Below are 19,201 nucleotides of genomic sequence, written 5' to 3'. Positions count from 1 at the left end.
TAGGCAGGAAAGAGTGCTGGGTCTAGATGACCCCAGCTAGATGTTTATCTAACCTCCTCTTGAAGACCCCCAGGGTAGGGGAGAGCACCACCTCCCTTGGGAGCCCATTCCAGACCTTGGCCACTCTAACTGTGAAGTTCTTCCTAATGTCCAGTCTAAATCTGCTCTCTGCTAGCTTGTGGCTATTATTTCTTGTAACCCCCGGGGGCGCCTTGGTGAATAAAACCTCACCAATTCCCTTCTGTGCCCCCGTGATGAACTTATAGGCAGCCACAAGGTCGCCTCTCAACCTTCTCTTGCGGAGGCTAAAAAGGTCCAGGTTCTCTAGTCTCTCCTCGTAGGGCTTGGCCTGCAAGCCCTTAACCATACGAGTGGCCCTTCTCTGGACCCTCTCAACGTTATCCACATCTCTCTTGAAGTGCGGTGCCCAGAATTGCACGCAGTACTCCAACTGCGGTCTGACCAGTGCCCAATACAGGGGAAGTATCACCTCCTTGGACCTATTCGTCATGCATCTGCTGATGCATGATAAAGTGCCATTAGCTTTTCTGATGGCTTCGTCAGACTCATGTTCATGTTCGTCAGACTCATGTTCGTCTGACTGCCGACTCATGTTCATCTTGGAGTCCACTAGGACTCCAAGATCCCCTTTCGCTTCCGTACCACCAAGCAGGTCATTTCCTAGGCAGTAGGTATGCTGGACATTTTTCCTCCCTAGGTGCAGCACTTTGCACTTCTCCTTGTTGAATTGCATTCTGTTGTTTTCTGCCCATTTGTCCAACCTATCCAGGTCTGCTTGCAGCTGTTCCCTGCCCTCTGGCGTGTCCACTTCTCCCCACAGCTTTGTGTCATCTGCAAACTTGGACAGAGTATACTTCACTCCCTCGTCCAAGTCGCTGATGAAGACATTGAAGAGTATCGGTCCAAGGACCGAGCCCTGCGGGATCCCACTGCCCACACCCTTCCAGGTCGAAACCGACCCATCCACTACGACTCTCTGGGTGTGACCCTCCAGCCAATTCGCCACCCACCGGACCGTGTAGTCATCTAAGTCACAGCCTCTTAACTTGTTCACCAGTATGAGGTGGGATACCGTATCGAAGGCCTTCCTGAAGTCTAAGTATATGACATCCACCCCTACTCCTGCGTCCAGGCGTTTTGTAACCTGGTCATAAAAAGAGACTGATTAGTCAGGCATGGAGTTAAAGCTCCTCAGTTTATGGCTGTGTGTTAATGGCTTGTGTGGATGCAGCCACTGACTATTTTATAATTTGCTTTAGTAACTTCTCAGGTATTGAAGTCAAGGCGAAATTCATCAGATTGGTCTTTTCCCCATTTTTAAAGACTGCTTTTATGTTGGTTTTCTCCCAATCTCTGGGACTTTGCCTTTCTCCCAGGGCTTTGCAAATATTATTGCCAATGCCTCTGAGATTTCTACAGCCACTTTCTTTAAGACTCAGGGATGAACTCTTCAGCCTGAACAAAAGAAGGCTGAGAGGGCACCTGATAGCAGCTTACCACTACACTAAGGGAGTACATCAAAGACTCAGTGAGCAACTGTTCACCAGGGTACCCGAGGGGAAAACTAGGAGTAATGGCCACAAATTCCTGGAAGACCAATTCAGGCTCAACATTAGGAAAAACTTCTTCACAGTCAGGGTGTCCAGACTGTGGAATAAGCTCCCTCCAGAGGTGGTGCAATCACCTACCCTGGAAATCTTTAAGAGGAGACTAGAGTCACCTTGCTGGAGTCACCTGACCCCCAATTATCTTTCCTGCTTGGTGTAGTAGGGCTGGACCTGATGATCTTCCAAGGTTCCTTCTGGCCTTACAATCTATGAAACTCTGCCAGGGCCTGACAAAAAAAATCATTCAAATTTATTTAAAACTCTCTGAGGCACTCTTTAGTTATTATGAGTCTCAATGTTAGGAAAGAGGGTACCTCCCATCTGTGCTCCATGATCTGCACTGGTTTTATTTTTACTTTGGGTGCAGTTGAGTTGTTAGTTACCTCGGAGACTTCTTCATTGGGTGTGTCTACATGAGATGCTAAATGTGCAGTAGACTAACTCTACTGAGTATTATTAGCACATCATAGCAAAAGTCATTCTAATGCACAGTAGAATTAGTCTACTGCACATTAGTGTCACTAAAAAGGCATGTGTTGATGTTACTGCACAGTATCTCTGGTTACTGTACATTGGGCGCGTATACACTTGATGCAATATCGCCATAGCAACCACGGGCTACCATGGCAACCTTGTAGCAACTATAGCAACCACATAGTGTCCACAGGCAAAAACCATGATGCCACCACTATACAGCCGTAGCAACACGCTCCCTCGCTACAGCACGTTGCTAAGGCAATGTAACAACTAAAAATAACTGTATGCCGCTGGCACGGTGCAGTATGGGGTGTTAGTGAGCCATCACTTAGCACCTCCAAAAAGAAGTACTAAATGATGGCGCAGCAACAATGGCACCATAAGGGCACGTGTAGATGTGTCCATTAAATTTGTACCTGTTATTACAGGTACAAAACTTAATGCACCATAGCTATAGCACATTAATGCATGCGTACACAAGCCCATTGTGTTTGACACCATGTCACTTGAGTTCATCTAAACCTCTTCAACTAATAATCTCTTGGTACATGCTCTAATTCAGCAAAGATGAACTTGACTTCAGTAAGACTACTCACTTGTGAAAAATGAAGCATGTGCTCAAGCACTTTTCTAAACAGGTCAATTAATCAGGAAAGTGATAGAGACAGTAAAGGCAGAGTTCTGTTCCCTTTACACATCTGAACAACAGTCTTCTAGTACTGTAAATTATGTTCTTGGCACTTAAACACAGATTGCAATTTTATTATCTTTACATTGCAGGTGCATAAGCAAACTATGTAGACTGGGCAAGCACAATGGGTTATGCATATGTGGCTATGTACATGTACCCAGTTTGGACACATAAGCATGTCTATGGTGTGAAACTGTAGCCAGCTAGAAACTCATAACTACTGGGTGGCAGATAATGCAAGATATCTATTACTGGGTGGTAGATACCGCAAACTTGCTCATGTTTTAGTTCAGTAACTGAATGTTTCCAGGACCTGCCCTTGCCTAAAGGAGGTGTGAAGCTGCATCCATCTGATCTCCCAGCATAGGACACAAACCACTCCAACACAGGCTTAATGTTATCCAGTACTCTCTCTAGCTCTCTGCTGAAGCTGGCCCATTAGGCAGCCAGGAGAGGAAGATATGAGGAGCCAGGAATGGGAAAGGTATAGGGTGTGTGGCTTAGCAAGATGGATGCTGCTCTGGAAAGGAAGGGCACCATCTAGGCTCTACCCTGGACTCTTTGCTTTTGCACTGCTCTCCATTATTTCTAGTCAACATTTTTATTAAAGACAATGGGCAGTAGCACAGATTGAAAAGGAGCACTAAAGGTGCGGAGTGAAAAATACCTGGGCTGTGGCTGCAGCACTATGGTAGGAATTCAGAAAGGTACAGGTTCTAAAACCTCTCTTGATGAAGGGAGCTTAGAACCCTAGCCTTCCACTTTGTGTGCAAGTGCCTTAACCAGCTACTATCACTATGATGTGGGAAGGCCCTCCTCCCCTGCTGGGCTGCAGGTACATGCATAGCTGTGTACTTGCCTGGCTACTACATAGCTAAATGCTCATGCCTAGTGTATGCATTCTTCTGTGCCTGTAATGCAGGGGGAATAATTGCAACCCATGTCTAAATGCCAAAAATGCTAATCATATGGAGAACTGCCATTTAAGTGTACAAAAAGAAAGAGAATTCTGTCCTAAGCTTTCAACAAGCTTTTAGCCTGGTAGGTTTTTTGCTTAATATTAAGGAATACTTACCATTTATCATATGAAACCTCCTGCCCCCACTGCCTTTCTGGTGAGCCTTTAATTTAAATCCTTTCACTTACAATTTAGAAAAATATTTATTGCCTCTAGTGTGGTCCTATTCGTTCTGTATCTTTTGTCAGAGCATCATATGTAAAATGTTGCTTAGAAAAGCTTATGTTTCTCTGAATTAGTCAGTCTATAAAAGGTCACTTTGGACTGCCTTCTGCCTGATTTCAGACTAACATAGCTAACTACCTTTCTCTGCTCTCTAGTCTCTGTGGTGCCCCCCCCCCCCCCCCCCCCCCCACACACACACAGCAACTGTTTCTCTCTACCTCAGGGCCTAAAAAAGGAAAGTTAATTTGAAGATCTGAATACAGTGAGTGATACAGACATTTTAAAAGGCTTCCATTACATTTTTTTGGTTAGATTTAAGACACACTTTTGACAAAAATTTTTAGGAGATTGAATTATTCTGTGAAACTCTGCCACTGTAAAACTATGATTGAGATCTCCTGGAAGCCATATCCAATCAAATATAAAACTATTTTCCATTACAAGGAATAGTGAAAAGTATTCAGTTACAGATAGTACATACCCAACATAGGGGTATTATTGTGGCTATATTTGATATATCCCAACAGTCAGCTGAAGACAACGTAACATGGCTTTTTTGGGTGTGTGGGAATGCATGGTGTGGTAGGGGTTAAACTAAGGTTATTCATACATAAGTTTGTTATATAGCACTTCCCATCAGATAAGCTGAGGCCGTTCCAGCAGATAAACAATGGTGTCTTAGACAGTACATTAGACAGAGACTTCCCCACATATGATGTGAAATGAATGATACATACAGATTCTGACTGGGAGGAGTAAAGCAGGTTTTTGAAGGCTTTGTTTGCTGCCCGCAGCAGAGACCAAACAGAACAAGTCCGTTCCTGAGTGTGTTTTTCTCCTCTCTCCTTTGCATTGTTGCACAGGAATGTACCAAAGAGGCAAGAATAGGTGTGCTGCACCAATTTGACCTGTATAGACCAATACAGATAGAGTCACATGGCAGCAGGCATGGTGTATATGAAAGATTCATTTTCATGCTTAAGAAGCATTTAATTTTTCATTCATATGAGACTATGCACACAAAGCCTTATGTGAAAGATATTAGATAAATATATTTAGCATTTCTGCATGCCTTCTCAGAAAGCTAAGTACAAGACAGTAAAAGCATAATGCATTCTTCCTCCATTTGGGCCTTCATATACAAATTGCATAGTTTGAGAGATCTATGCAATTCGGCAGATTGTAGTTTGTTCATACAGTAGCCCCAACCTAGAAAACCACTTAAGCATGGGTTTAGAATTAAGTATATGAATAGTTCCAATTATTTTCAACACGACTGTTCATGTATTAAAGTTAAACATGTTTAGATGTTTTACAGAGTTAGGGAATTTAGCCCTAAGAGGAGCAGGATGCAGAATCGATCACTCCAGGGATCAGCAAAATACTACAGGACCCTTTTTGATTGCCAATTCCTATCCAAGCATACAGCTAGTGACTGACAATTACCACATAACCTGCCTCATGGCCTTCAGAAGGACATTAATAATCCAACTACTTCCAGATACCTATGGTCCAGAATCTATGGCTAGTGGGAAAACCACTGTCCACACTGTTTGAGGGAAATCAAAAGGTTTCCCTCTGAAGCTGACTGAAGCCACAGGAAATTTAGAAGATAAAACTGGGGTTGACAGGGAGAGCACGAAGTTTCCAATAGTATGCTACTAGTGCAGTATTGTTGCTCTTGGACCCAAACTGAGGGATGCTATTCTAAATGTGTGAATCCCTCTCTTGTTGCTAGTTTCCACCCCTAGCCTTGCTGGGAAGGGCAGCATATAAATGGAATAAATAAATAAATACAGTTTCAGCAGAGAAGCCAAAAACTGATTGAGAATAAAAGTTCATTCCCTCCTTGCTCTTAGAGGGGTCCCCTCCATGTCAGGATGGAAAACCATGAGCAAACAAGTACCTGGCAAGTTTACACTGCCACTACTTATTCTGTCCCTGTTCTGTGGATATGGGAAACCAGGATACTTATTTCAACACTTCTTACCTGAATTACATCATGTGATTTCTTTATTTATTTGAAGTTTAAAGAAAGCCCTTAAAACCCAACCCTCCTATAGGAGTGAACGGCTCTCAAATATCATGAGGTATACAAGTGTTTTTGTTTGCCATATAGGATTTGACAATTTTCACATCTGCTTATCAAACAGTAACATGAAATAAGATGGATGGGAAAATCAGAAACCCCTTGGGGCTATTCAGTGTGTTAGCTCTGTCTATTGGTTTGTCCATAAGTATTCTATAAAACATCAATCTCACAAGCCACAACTCACAAGGAATGCTTCGTTAAACTCGAAAGAGCAAGGAAACTGCCTCTGGAGCTGATGGACGCAGTCCAACCACTGTAAAAACACCGGGCAGCGTTCATTTAGGTCATCCGAATTCTCACCATGGCCACAGCGATCTGCAAACTTGTGGCCGAAATCAAGCCACTCCATCTCCACTAGCACCTGGAAGCCCTGCAGAAAACAAAGTGTAGATGAAGGCCTTTTAATTTTTTTCTCTTAGTCCAAATGTAACACCTTTTCAGGACAAAACCTCGGACTCCTTATGGGAAACAATGCTACCTTTGTGTCAATAGTATGAGAGATTTCATTTCAGAGTTAACTGTGTTTTCTTTCAAACACTTTTCTTTTAAATTCCCTATACAGCTACCCTACCATATCACCCAGCAGCGTCCATCTATTGCAGCTAAACACTTTAGCACTTTTTCTAATACAGAAATACATAAAGCCACTAATGTTCAGACTTTTACATTAATCCCAAACTCAATTTTCCCCCCATGCACCAACTGGTGGTTTACAAACCTCAATGGTCCGGTAATATGGATCCAGCAGCAATTTGGCCAGTGCCACTATCTGAGGTGTTCGATCCCAGCCATCTGAACAGTGCACCAAGACAGGCCTCTGATCTCTGTCCACAGCATGTACTACCAATAGAGCAGATTTCAGAAGCACAGACAAATGCTGCAGCCATTTAGTACTTTCCAGTGCTGACAGCCAACTAGAAAAAATACACAGAGAAGAGTTTTTGCTCCTTTTATGTCTCCTAATGTAAATCTTCAGATTTACTAAATCAAAGAGTAATTATAATTAAGTTCATTTTATAATAAACTAAACAGAGTAGTTCCCTTGAGTGTACTTTTCACTTAAATCATTCTGTTAATGTTCTTACAAATTTACAAGAAATAAAGGGATCCAGCCTACTTAATGAATGTGAGAGACTTGTAGCAAAAAATTCAATATCAGGAAAAAGAAGAGTGGGATGCTCTGCTGTTCTGGGGAAGTCCCAAGTTCAAAAACCTCCTCAAGTATGGCTCTGGGTTATTGGACACCATTTACCCCAAAGGAAATGGTGGGCTGTTTCTTCACAATTAGGATACTATGCAGATGGGAAGTTTATGAAGAGGCACTAGTGCCTTTCAAGGAATAATGATACTGCCAGGCATTGCTGGACAGAAGATAGCATCTTGATGAGCCGGTGAGATTGGTACTTGGAAACCAATAATACATGCTGGTATTAAATCCTAAGGTATAGTTTTGACACCCTTTCTCATTTTTTATACCCACGTCAGAGCTAATGAGCTAGGAACTTCCTTTTGCTTGCACCCCATCAAATGAAAAATGTAATTGCAACATATTTACACAGAGAGGGCTGTGGAAGAACAGATACCTGCCTGATTTAGGTTGGAAAATAGCAGAACAAGAATAAGCACAAAAATATAATTAACAGAGAGAAAAAACTAAATGTCCACTTACTTTCCTGGGTCTGGCATCTGTGTGCAGAGCAAACGCAATGACTGAAAGCTTTTCCGGATAGAATGGATATTTGCCATCCCCATGAACACCACCTCACAGTTTGGATAATATTCTGTAGGGAGTTGTAAAAAAACAAGAGGACTTAAAAACACGCAGCTTAAATTGAAAGGGAAACTTTTCTTTAAAGCAAAGCACTACAGCTCTATTTTGATAAAACAGACTCTACTGTGGAGAAAATCTAGCACCTGGGCTTTATCAATTATTTTGGAAATCACAGTGGAAAAGTGGAGGAAGAAAAAGTAGGCAATACGAAGATTTCTCCACTGACAGAGATCCAAGTCATTGGGCAGATTTATAGTAGGGCTGTGCGAAGCTTTGGTCCCCGATTTGATTTTGCAGAGATTCGACCCAATGTGAATCGAATAAGAGGACCCTTTAATCTCTCCAAATCGAATCAGAACCCTCTGAATCGATTCGGAGAGATTTGGAAAGGTTTGGTGATTGAGACATAGAGACAGCTTTAAACGTTTTTTCTACATACCTCTAGGTAGCAGGGGCTTGTGAATGCTGTGATGCTGGGGCGCATGGAGTGTCCCACAGAAGCGCAGGAGGCTCCCCAGTGTGCTCGGCAGCAGACCCGGAAGAGGACCAGAAGCACTTCCAGTCCACTTCCGGGTCCGCCACAGAGCGCACTGGGGTCCCCCCACCCCGTGTCCTCCTGGCTTGGCGACTGGTGCCTCCTGGGTCGGGGAGGGACGGGGAGGACACCCGGGGTCCCCCTGCAGTTCATCACCAAGCCGGGGAGGCATGGGAGGCCCCCCCAGCATGCTCCCCAGCAGACCCGGAAGTGGACCAGAATTACTTCCGGTCCACTTCCAGGTTTGCTGTGGAGCATGTGGAGCCCTCTGCATTTGTGTGGGACGCTCCATGAGCCCCAGTATTGCAGCAATCACGAGCTGGGCTTACTATCTCAAGGTATGTAGAAAATCTCTCTGCTGAAGGGGATATATGGAATAATGGGTTAAAGCATTATCTTTTCACCTCTGCAGAATTTGTTTTACAACTGGCATAAATCATAAGTGAAAATGAGTCTGGATCTTAATTCAGTCCCCAGTGGAATTCAACTAGCATAAAATTTGGCACAGCTGGCATCCTCTGTTTAGGAGAGGGACAGGCTAGCAGCATTAGGAAAGAGATGTACTGACAAAGGGTTTTTATTATTTTTTCCTGCTGTCCTATTTTACACTACAAGAAGCAGTGCACTGGCAGCTTCCCATGGGGACATGGATATTACAGTACTAGGGATTATGTAAAACTCTAAAAGGACTGGGAAATGTGCAAGTTTACTGTCAATTCATGACCGTCCTGACACAACTAAAGATGATTTTTTTTCTTTACCTCTTAGAAAGGCCAAAGAAGTTATTACTTTACTGTCTCTACTCCCTGAATGAAGCAACGAATGTTACATAGACGAAAAATATTCATGACTACACTATGCACAGAATTGAAGGGAATACAGTGCAGTTCCAGACAAACCTGCAGTGGGCAAAATGTTTACTTTAGTCTGTTCCAAGATTACCGCTTTCAGATAACTCTCCCCAGGTTAATCTTGCCTCTCTACTGTCAGTTCATATCACATATTAACTATGCATTTGACCAAATGATTAAATAAACTACTTTACATGAAATACAACTTGCATCCTAAGGAAGTAGACCATAAATAACAGATAGCCAAATCTGTGAGATAGGGATGAGGCCTACTAGTATTGCCTCCTTCTCAGACCACATATACACTGGACCCAGAGAGGAGGCACTTTAACAGAAGTTTCCAACTTTGTGCTTGCCTCAGTGGTCATGTAACTTGGAATTCCACAGCTGCGTGAGATCAAAGCCAAGGCAACTTGGTTCTAGCTGCAAAACAGTGATTACTGTATGTAACTTTTTGGCAGTATGCCCTCTTACAGTGTTACAAACTGATGATACAAGTCCAAATATGCCAAAGGGGTTAAAATTATTGACCTGAAAAATAAACAACGTTGTCTGCACATTCTGGGTCTTTCATGGTAAAGCTCTGGGACAAGATTGTATCATTTAGCTGACGTTTCACATGGGGAATGGTGCAAAGCTGTAATGCTCCAGGGGAACTCCAGGAGGCAAGATCTTCCCCTCCCTACCAACTTCTCTGAGGGACAGGGGAAGTGCACAGGATGAACCATTCTTTGGAACGTGCTCTTCAAACACCTCACCAGGAATGATCAGCTCCAAAAATGTTGAAGAAGGCTCCATGTCTTTCTAGCCCTCTTTGGAATGGACTGAACCATATGAATAAATGGGGGAACAGTCCTCAGCCCTTGTATAGAGTAGAGAAGAAGGCACTTTTTCTTCCCATCCTTATGACCAAACCTTATTACACCTTCTCACACTGATGTACAACTTACATGTCCATGTGTAGCCACATAAAGGCCTTTTCTGGCACTGACATAGAGCTTAGATTCTATTTCTACCTCAGCAGCCGCACTTACCTTGGGCTTGCCTCCTGAAAATGTTTCGAGCTCTCAACAAAAGCTGTGTATTCTCTATGGTAGTTTAAGATATCTAGATTGGTAGGGAACTGTGTACAGATCTCCAAATGTGTGGCTGGAGAAAAAACATGACTAGTGGCTGTTTCACACTAGAGGAAATTAAGTTAAATTGCTGCAATGCATTGCTCTTTTCCATTTTGAAAATTAACTCCCTTAATAATAACAAGTTCCCTTACATTTTTGGACAGGTATCTGGACAGTTTTGCTTCCTATCTCACCACTGGTCACTATGTTTCAAAGTGCAGCTATTTTGGAAAAGACCTCAAAAGGTTATTAGGTTACCTCAGAAGGTCTGTGATAACTGTACTGATATACACATTTGTTTAGATGCACCACACTTGCATACAGGTGATTTTAAAGGCTTTAGAGTGTGTAAGTACATATGAGCAAAACCTTTTGTCCTTTCTAATATATAAATATCCCCTACTGACCAGCATAATTTGAAGTGTTATGAGAGAAAAATCTGCTTACCTGGGCACTCACAGCCTCCCCCTTTGGCTCTGTTAGCTACAGCAGCTGCATATGATCGTGCATCCAAAATTAAGAGCTTTTGAGGCTGGATGGCCAAACTCTCTGCTCCTGAAGCATTAGAGATTGAAGAATCTATAGAAGAAAGCCCATCAATGAGCAACTTAGAGACACTTATAATGCAGCTTGCAAATTCATGTAAGACATACAGTGTGGATACAAGAATCATGCACAGTCTACAGATATATTTGTACCCACACATTTTATATAGTACACACAAGAAATCACACTTATATACAAAGCTCTATCCATTTCAGAAATGGTTGGGCTGGTGAGCTCACCAAATTCAACGTCGGAGAGGTCCCCTCCATTAGAGAAATCTCTGGAACAGTTTCCATTTATTAATTTGTTGCTGTTAGATCTAGAATCTGAGGCACAGGCTTTGGCCACTGACTGGACAAGGTGTTCATCGTCTGCATTCCTCCAGCCCCACCAACTGACCTCGGGCTGTCCGCAACGGGAAATCACTGCCCCATTACTCTGGTGCCTACACAGAAAAGAGTAAGGAGAAAAAATAACTGCAGCATCAGAATTATGTCTCACTGCAGTATCATAAAGCATATAGTGTTCTAAGGCACCTACACTCTATAGATTTAGCATAATAGCATGATGTTCCCTAATAGGATATGCTATATCTGTAGGCAACTTGAGTCAACTGCTGTAATATGAACAAATTACATTATGAAGTAAAATATAAATCACTTTTAGTGGGCAGATCTGAAAAAGGTGTGGAATCCCAGATATACTCCTAGCAGGGTTATGAGCAAGCTCCTTCCAGTGCTATGTTCCTACAACAGAGGCGGGCAAAATACAGCCCACGGGCCAGATCTGACCCACCAGGCACTTTCATCCGGCCTGCAGCACCCACCAACTAACTGTACCCCATCCAGCCTTTCCGCCCACAAGTGTAGGAGCGAGGCGCCTACATATATACTGCCCTTCCCCACCTCCACCAACATACCTTACTGAGTCTCACTCCCACCCCCTGTGTGGAAAGTCCTGGTTCAGCCAGCACACAGCTTCTGGGCAGGGCTGCTGCTGCCACTGCTGCACCTGCTGGGGGACTTGCTTGGCTTCCCGTTCCCACTTGCTCTAGGCAGCAGGTAGGGAAGTGGCGGGGTGAGGACAGGAGCGGCAGGGGAGCTGCAGCTGGGCAGGATCATGGAGTATGGGGCTGGGGCTGGCAGCAGTGCAGAACTCAGGTGGGCAAGGTGTGGGTGTGAGGGAGCCTGAGGCAGTGTGGGGAACTCCCACACACTCCCCCCATGGTGCACAGCTCCCGCAGGTGGCAGCAGCAGCAACAGCAGCAGGTGAGGGCGCTTGGGGTGCTTGTGTACAGCATTGGTACTGCTGCCTGGTGGTACGCAGCTCCAGCCACTGCTGCACATCATGGCAACTGGAGCACAGCCTGGCCGGGCTGCTTCTATTGCCAGGGCTCCCTGCCACGCACGTGCAACTCCTACACTCATGCACCACGGGAGGAAAGCTCCATGCACTGGAACCAGCTGCCTTCACCGCTCCCTGCCACACAGGTCCCAGGACTCTGTGCGGGAGCAGGGGCCAGGGCTCCCCTCCACTTCTGGTGGAGTCCCGGGATCTGCGTGGCAGGGAGTGGCAAAGACAGCTGGCTCCAGTGTGTGGAACTTCCCTCCGGTGGCAGAGGAGTGCAGGAGTTGCATATGCACAGTGGGGAGCCCCAGCGATAGAGCCGGCCTGGCTGGGTGTGAGTGCCTCTGCCTGCTGCTGCCTGTGGGCGCTGTGCACCATGTGGGCAGTGCAGGGGAGATCCCCCCACCTCCCTACCCTCCCTCACACTCCCCAAATGCCACATACCCACACCCTGCACCCACAAACCCCCCAAATATAAATACTTCCCCAATATACCCTGTCGCCCCCCCACACACAGCCACATTCCACCACCATACCCCCCCCACACCACCATACACCGCCCCCAACCACACCCCCCACACAATATGCAACACTAAGACTTTATTTTTCAGTTATTATGTAATTCCCTCTATATAGAGTATGCAAACACAAATCATGACAAATATTTTTTGTAATAAAATTAAAATATATGTTATACTAGGTGTTTGAGTTTCAGTGCATGATTTGGTTTTTTTTCTGCTTCTAAGATGGCAACAGCCCCCTCCTAAAAGGAGTAATTTGGGGGAGGGGAAGAAAAGCAAGGGGAAGGATTAGGGGGCTGAAGGCGGGACTCCCAGTCCCAAGATGGTGACCGGGGGTAAAGCAACTGTCAAGGAGGGGGGCTACTCATGCAGCCCTCAAAAGCTCACCAAACCTTGTTAAGTGTCCTTCCAGCTGAAATAATTGCCCACCCCTGTCCCAGAACACACTACTGATTATGGCTGGAATGATGCTTAGCCTTTGGTAAGGAGCATCTTGGAGTACCAGCATATATAAATATAAAAATTGCTTCTAAAATATAAGTGAGACCAACTATAAAACGCCACATATTTGTAATATCTCCAAGAGATTGGAAAGACAGGGCAAGAGGTGACATTGTCAATATAAGATGGTATGTGACAGATGACTGAGTAGCATGAAATGACAATTGAACAGTAAAATTCAGTTTTTAAGTCACTATGCAGGTTATTTTAAAATCTCAACCAGCTTGCAATTTTGTTATAATTAAAGTGAAAAAATTGATAAACTGGAGAAGTCTCTGACAGTCATAAACATGTTATCGCAGAAGAAAGACTGAGAAATTTACTCTTTTGTCTGTATAAACAATAAAGTAAAACTATTTTTGTTTAAATACAGATAATATCACCTATGTTTTGGTTACTGTGTCAGTGCTGTGCAGCCAACTATTGACAATGAGAAATACAATTCCACCTCTGTCATCAAAGGGCTTCCATCTGGCCAAATGCCATCTACAAAATTCTATTTGTATTTAATTAATACTATTTTGCATTCAAAAGGTCTCAAAACATGTTAACAAAAAGAAGGTGTAACATCATTATTACCTTTTTGCAGAGGGGAAACCTGAAGCAGAGAAGTGAAGTGTTTTGCTTAAGACTACACGATAAGTCATAGATTCATAGATTCATAGATGTTAGGGTCGGAAGGGACCTCAATAGATCATCGAGTCCGACCCCCTGCATAAGCAGGAAAGAGTGCTGGGTCTAGATGACCCCAGCTAGATGCTTATCTAACCTCCTCTTGAAGACCCCCAGGGTAGGGGAGAGCACCACCTCCCTTGGGAGCCCATTCCAGACCTTGGCCATTCGAACTGTGAAGAAGTTCTTCCTAATGTCCAATCTAAATCTGCTCTCTGCTAGCTTGTGGCCATTATTTCTTGTAACCCCCGGGGGCGCCTTGGTGAATAAATCCTCACCAATTCCCTTCTGTGCCCTTGTGATGAACTTATAGGCAGCCACAAGGTTGCCTCTCAACCTTCTCTTGCGGAGGCTGAAAAGGTCCAGGTTCTCTAGTCTCTCCTCGTAGGGCTTGGCCTGCAAGCCCTTAACCATACGAGTGGCCCTTCTCTGGACTCTCTCCAGGTTATCCGCATCCCTCTTGAAGTGCGGTGCCCAGAATTGCACGCAGTACTCCAACTGTGGTCTGACCAGCGCCCGATAGAGGGGAAGTATCACCTCCTTGGATCTATTCGTCATGCATCTGCTGATGCACGATAAAGTGCCATTGTCTTTTCTGATGGCTTTGTCACGCTGCCGACTCGTCTTCATCTTGGAGTCCTGGACTCCAAGGTCCCTTTCCGCTTCCGTGCCACCCAGCAGGTCATTCCCTAGGCTGTAAGTGTACTGGACATTTTTCCTCCCTAGGTGCAGCACTTTGCATTTCATAGATTCATAGATGCCAGGGTCGGAAGGGACCTCAATAGATCATCGAGTCCGACCCCCTGCATAAGCAGGAAAGAGTGCTGGGTCTAGATGACCCCAGCTAGATACTCATCTAACCTCCTCTTGAAGACCCCCAGGGTCGGGGAGAGCACCACCTCCCTTGGGAGCCCGTTCCAGATCTTGGCCACTCGAACTGTGAAGAAGTTCTTCCTAATGTCCAATCTAAATCTGCTCTCTGCTAGCTTGTGGCCATTGTTTCTTGTAACCCCTGGGGGCGCCTTGGTGAATAAATACTCACCAATTCCATTCTGTGCCCCCGTGATGAACTTATAGGCAGCCACAAGGTCGCCTCTCAACCTTCTCTTGCGGAGGCTGAAAAGGTCCAGTTTCTCTAGTCTCTCCTCGTAGGGCTTGGTCTGCAGGCCCTTGACCATATGAGTTGCCCTTCTCTGGACCCTCTCCAGGTTATCCGCATCCTTCTTGAAGTGTGGCACCCAGAATTGCACGCAGTACTCCAAATGAGGTCTGACCAGCGCCCTATAGAGGGGAAGTATCACCTCCTTGGACCTATTCGTCATGCATCTGCTGATGCACGATAAAGTGCCATTGGCTTTTCTGATGGCTTCGTCACACTGCCGGCTCATGTTCATCTTGGAGTCCAATAGGACTCCAAGATCCCTTTCCACCTCTGTGCCACCCAGCAGGTCATTCCCTAGGCTGTAGGTATGCTGGACATTTTTCCTCCCTAGGTGCAGCACTTTGCATTTCTCCTTGTTGAACTGCATTCTGTTGTTTTCTGCCCACTTGTCCAACCTATCCAGGTCTGCCCGCAGCTGTTCCCTGCCCTCCGGCGTGTCCACTTCTCCCCATAGCTTTCTGTTATCTGCAAACTTGGACAGAGTACATTTGACTCCCTCGTCCAAGTCACTGATGAAGACATTAAAGAGTATCAGTCCAAGGACCGAGCCCTGCGGGATCCCACTGCCCACACCCTTCCAGGTCGAGACCGACCCATCCACCACGACTCTCTGGGTGCGGCCCTCTAGCCAATTCGCCACCCACCGGACTGTGCAGTCATCCACATCACAGCCTCTTAGCTTGTTCACCAGTATGGGGTGGGATACCATATCGAAGGCCTTCCTGAAGTCTAAGTATACGACATCCACCCCTCCTCCTGTGTCCAGGCGTTTCGTAACCTGGTCATAGAAAGAGACTAGATTAGTCAGGCACGATCTGCCTGCTATGAACCCATGCTGGTTTCCCTTCAGCATAATTTGTCCTGCCGGGCTCTCGCAAATGTGAGCCTTGATCATTTTTTCAAAGATTTTGCCGAGGATGGATGTCAGTAGCAGTCAAGAACAGAAGGCTGATCTTGTGACCCTCTTCAGTGTCTTATCCACTCTACTTATCTACATACTGTCTGTTTCTATTTCAGAGCAACAGCAGATATGCATTCCTTACATGAAATTCTCCTTAAGCAAAACCATCCCTATCCATGAGCTCTGTCAGAACTCAGGACTCCCATATTTAAAAGTGGGCAGCCACTTATGGTAGTAGTGCCACCTTCTCAGGACACATCAAAGAGCACAGACAAGCATACACTTGGAGCAGCTTCAAAAGGGAAGTGGGGGTTGCTGTTCTAGACCCTGCAGCAGCTGTTCTGCTGTAACAGCCTTTACCAGGGGTGCTCAACCTTTGGTTCGTGTGCCAAATGTGTCCTGTGGAACTATCACATCTGGCGTGCAGGGCTTCCTATGAGTCAGGAAATTTGGGGGTGGGGGAGTGGTGGCCATTAATACAGCCGCCCTGCCCCCTGCCAAATCCCAAACCCCAAGCTGTGTCTCCTTTCCCCTTGCAGGGCCAGCCTGCACCCCCTTTTCCTCCCTGTTGAGCTACACCCCCTTCCTCCCATACCTGCGAGACTGGACAATGCCCCCTCCCCCTCTTGGGGGTGGGCTGAGGCCAGATCACGCCCTCTTCCCCGCACTTGGGGCCGGGTCACGTCCTGTTCCCCTTCCCCCATCCCCTTCACAGGGCTGAGTGAAATTCTCCACCCCCCCTCCAAAAGTCCAAATGGCTACCTGCCCTGCCGGTCCCAGACACTGGGTCAAAACCACCATCTGGCCCATGGCTGGACCAGGAACTGCCCATCTGGCCTACTGGGGAAAAAGCCTGGACACTACTGCACACCTCCCAAGGGAGGTGGTGCTCTCCCCTACCCTGGGGGTCTTCAAAAGGAGGTTAGACGAGTATCTAGCTGGGGTCATCTAGACCCAGCACTCTTTCCTGCTTATGCAGGGGGTCAGACTTGATGATCTATTGAGGTCCCTTCCGACCCTAACATCTATGAATCTATGAATCTACTGGTCTATGCAGTTAGCCTGTAACAAATGAAGCAAAACCACTCCATCTTTAACTCTGCTTCATTCAGTATAAAGTTGGGGCACTCTAGCTCACTTGTATCAGTCACTGATTCTCTTACCGCTGCACAGTGGATATGTGTCTGCACAGCTACTGCACATGCTCAGTTGGCACTAGATGGGCAGGTACACGGCTGCATACATGTGTAGGCAGGGAATGTAAAAGTAAAAAAATTCTGCTCAGCAAAATAATCAGGGCTAGCAGGTGTTAAGATAGAAGAGGAGGGACCCACTGTGATCAAGCACCAATAGCTGAATGGTAAGAGGCACTCACTCAGGAAGCAGAAGATCTAGGTGCTAGGGCCCCCTTATGCAGCAAAGGTTTGAACATGCAACTGTCCAATATCTTTATTTAGATTTATATCCTAACCTATTCAGGAAGACTTAGGGTGGCTCACAATAAAAGATAAAAAAACCCACAAGATAAGAAACAACAACAGACTCCCCAAATACTACCCCAAAACTTCACTCCACTCCACCCACTCATGTTTCCCTGCCTATAATCCATGAGAGCAATGCCTCTGGCACATGCCAACCCCTACTCACATCTAGAAAACCTCTACCCACTTCCGCCAGCCCCCATTCCCACCCATTCCCACTTTCCTGCCTCAAACCCAAAAAGGACCTCAGAATTGGTATTTCTCTTTATACCAATCTACTTTTTAGCCACTCCTGCTCCCTATTCATTTTAGTACGTATAACAATTACTCAGAGTAAATAGGTCAGTAAAAAGATTTTGGTTCTTTGCATAAATATGCAATGCTATTTCCATAAAAAGTGCTTGCTTTATATACTATCATAGTTAAAAGCTACACCTGAATATTTTACATAACAACCCCCCTCCCGATTTTAACTGTTGATGATTTTAAAGCAAAGAAGAAGCACAGGAACATTTTGCAAATACTTAACTTGGGCAAACTGCTCATACACTGAAGTCAGTGTGACTATTCCTGTGAACAGTTACAGATGTGAACAACTTTGCAGGATAGCAGTTTTTGCTGTTATTTTAGAAGTACGACAAGATTCAAAGTCATAACCTTGTCACCTGTAGTTTTCATTAATGTCATAATCATTTCTCATAAATTATAAAAATAATCTGTCAGAAATATTGGGGGATAAAATAGCAGTTTAGATTAGGAGAAACCTCATTCACTACCATGGATACTGTTCACTTTGCTAGTTCATTATCATACAAAATAGCATTTAGATATAAAACCAGCAGTTTCGGTGTGCCTTGCATGCCCCATCAAACAGCTGGTCAAAAGAGGGTAACAGTCTATGAATGGAACAAGTATCTAACTGAAAAACTACTAGTAGCTATGACATGCTGTTACAGTAACCAGACGGGGCCAGAAGCTTCTCATTATCTCCATCCTGTGAAAGGACAAGGTTCAGTCACTCAGCTTCAAAAGGAAGACTAGGTAATGTCTAAACTTTGGTGTGGTAGCTGGAGCACCATGTTTGGAAGTTAGAGAAATGAAGGCTGACATTCCCTCTGGGTGAGAGGGACCTAGAACTCAAGTCTTCTGCTGCTGGGGCAAATGCTCTTACCATTCAGCTATGGGGGAAAAACATGGAATAACCCTCTTCCCATTTTTCCAGGATTTACACTAAGGCCAAATCTACTGTATTTTCTTACATAACAGATATCCACCTCTCCCTCCCCTTGCTTTGGGAAGGCAAAATGAAAAAAAAAAACACAACAATATTTCCAGTAGTTGTGGCTAAATGCTGACTGCAGGTAACCCTAACTGCAGTGGCTATGGCTAAGAAGGTTAACACTGTAGTTGAAGGGTGCATTCCACCTAGGGTGGCTATTGACACCTGCCTACAGTACAAGACATCCACTTGGTGAGGGGTGGGGCCACCACCTCCTTGGCCAATCAGCAGAAAGGGGTGGGTTCACCGGGAACATCCACCTCCCTCTCTGGCTGGCTCGGAACCCTGCTCCTCCTGGCTGTGTGCTACCCTACATCTAGGCACAGCCAATACAATCACAAGGACAAATGATTGACATGTATTTCCACCAATGAACTGACAAAACAGGACATTTTGCAGTCTGTTCCTCATTCAGAAATGGACAGGGGGCAAAGGGTTTAAAAAC

At 45.2% G+C, this 19,201-nt stretch overlaps 1 protein-coding gene across 5 annotated transcripts in view; it reads right to left on the bottom strand.

The window, feature by feature from the left end:
- Positions 1–19,201, bottom strand: part of MTMR3 (myotubularin related protein 3) — a 208,261-nt gene that overhangs the window by 22,707 nt on the left and 166,353 nt on the right. For all 5 annotated transcript variants that reach the window (XM_059713592.1, XM_019493674.2, XM_019493673.2 and 2 more), the window contains exons 10-15: positions 11,132–11,337; positions 10,794–10,925; positions 7,741–7,852; positions 6,790–6,985; positions 6,256–6,441; positions 4,717–4,887 (exon numbers count right to left, since the gene is read on the bottom strand). In XM_059713592.1, the coding sequence (XP_059569575.1) occupies positions 4,717–4,887; positions 6,256–6,441; positions 6,790–6,985; positions 7,741–7,852; positions 10,794–10,925; positions 11,132–11,337 (1,003 nt within the window). The remainder of the gene's footprint in view (positions 1–4,716; positions 4,888–6,255; positions 6,442–6,789; positions 6,986–7,740; positions 7,853–10,793; positions 10,926–11,131; positions 11,338–19,201) is intronic.

This window comes from Alligator mississippiensis, chromosome 10 (genome assembly GCF_030867095.1).
Source record: "Alligator mississippiensis isolate rAllMis1 chromosome 10, rAllMis1, whole genome shotgun sequence".
Lineage (NCBI taxonomy): Eukaryota > Metazoa > Chordata > Crocodylia > Alligatoridae > Alligator > Alligator mississippiensis.
The sequence above is the reverse complement of the archived record's forward strand: the minus strand, read 5'-3'. Positions and strand labels throughout refer to the sequence as shown.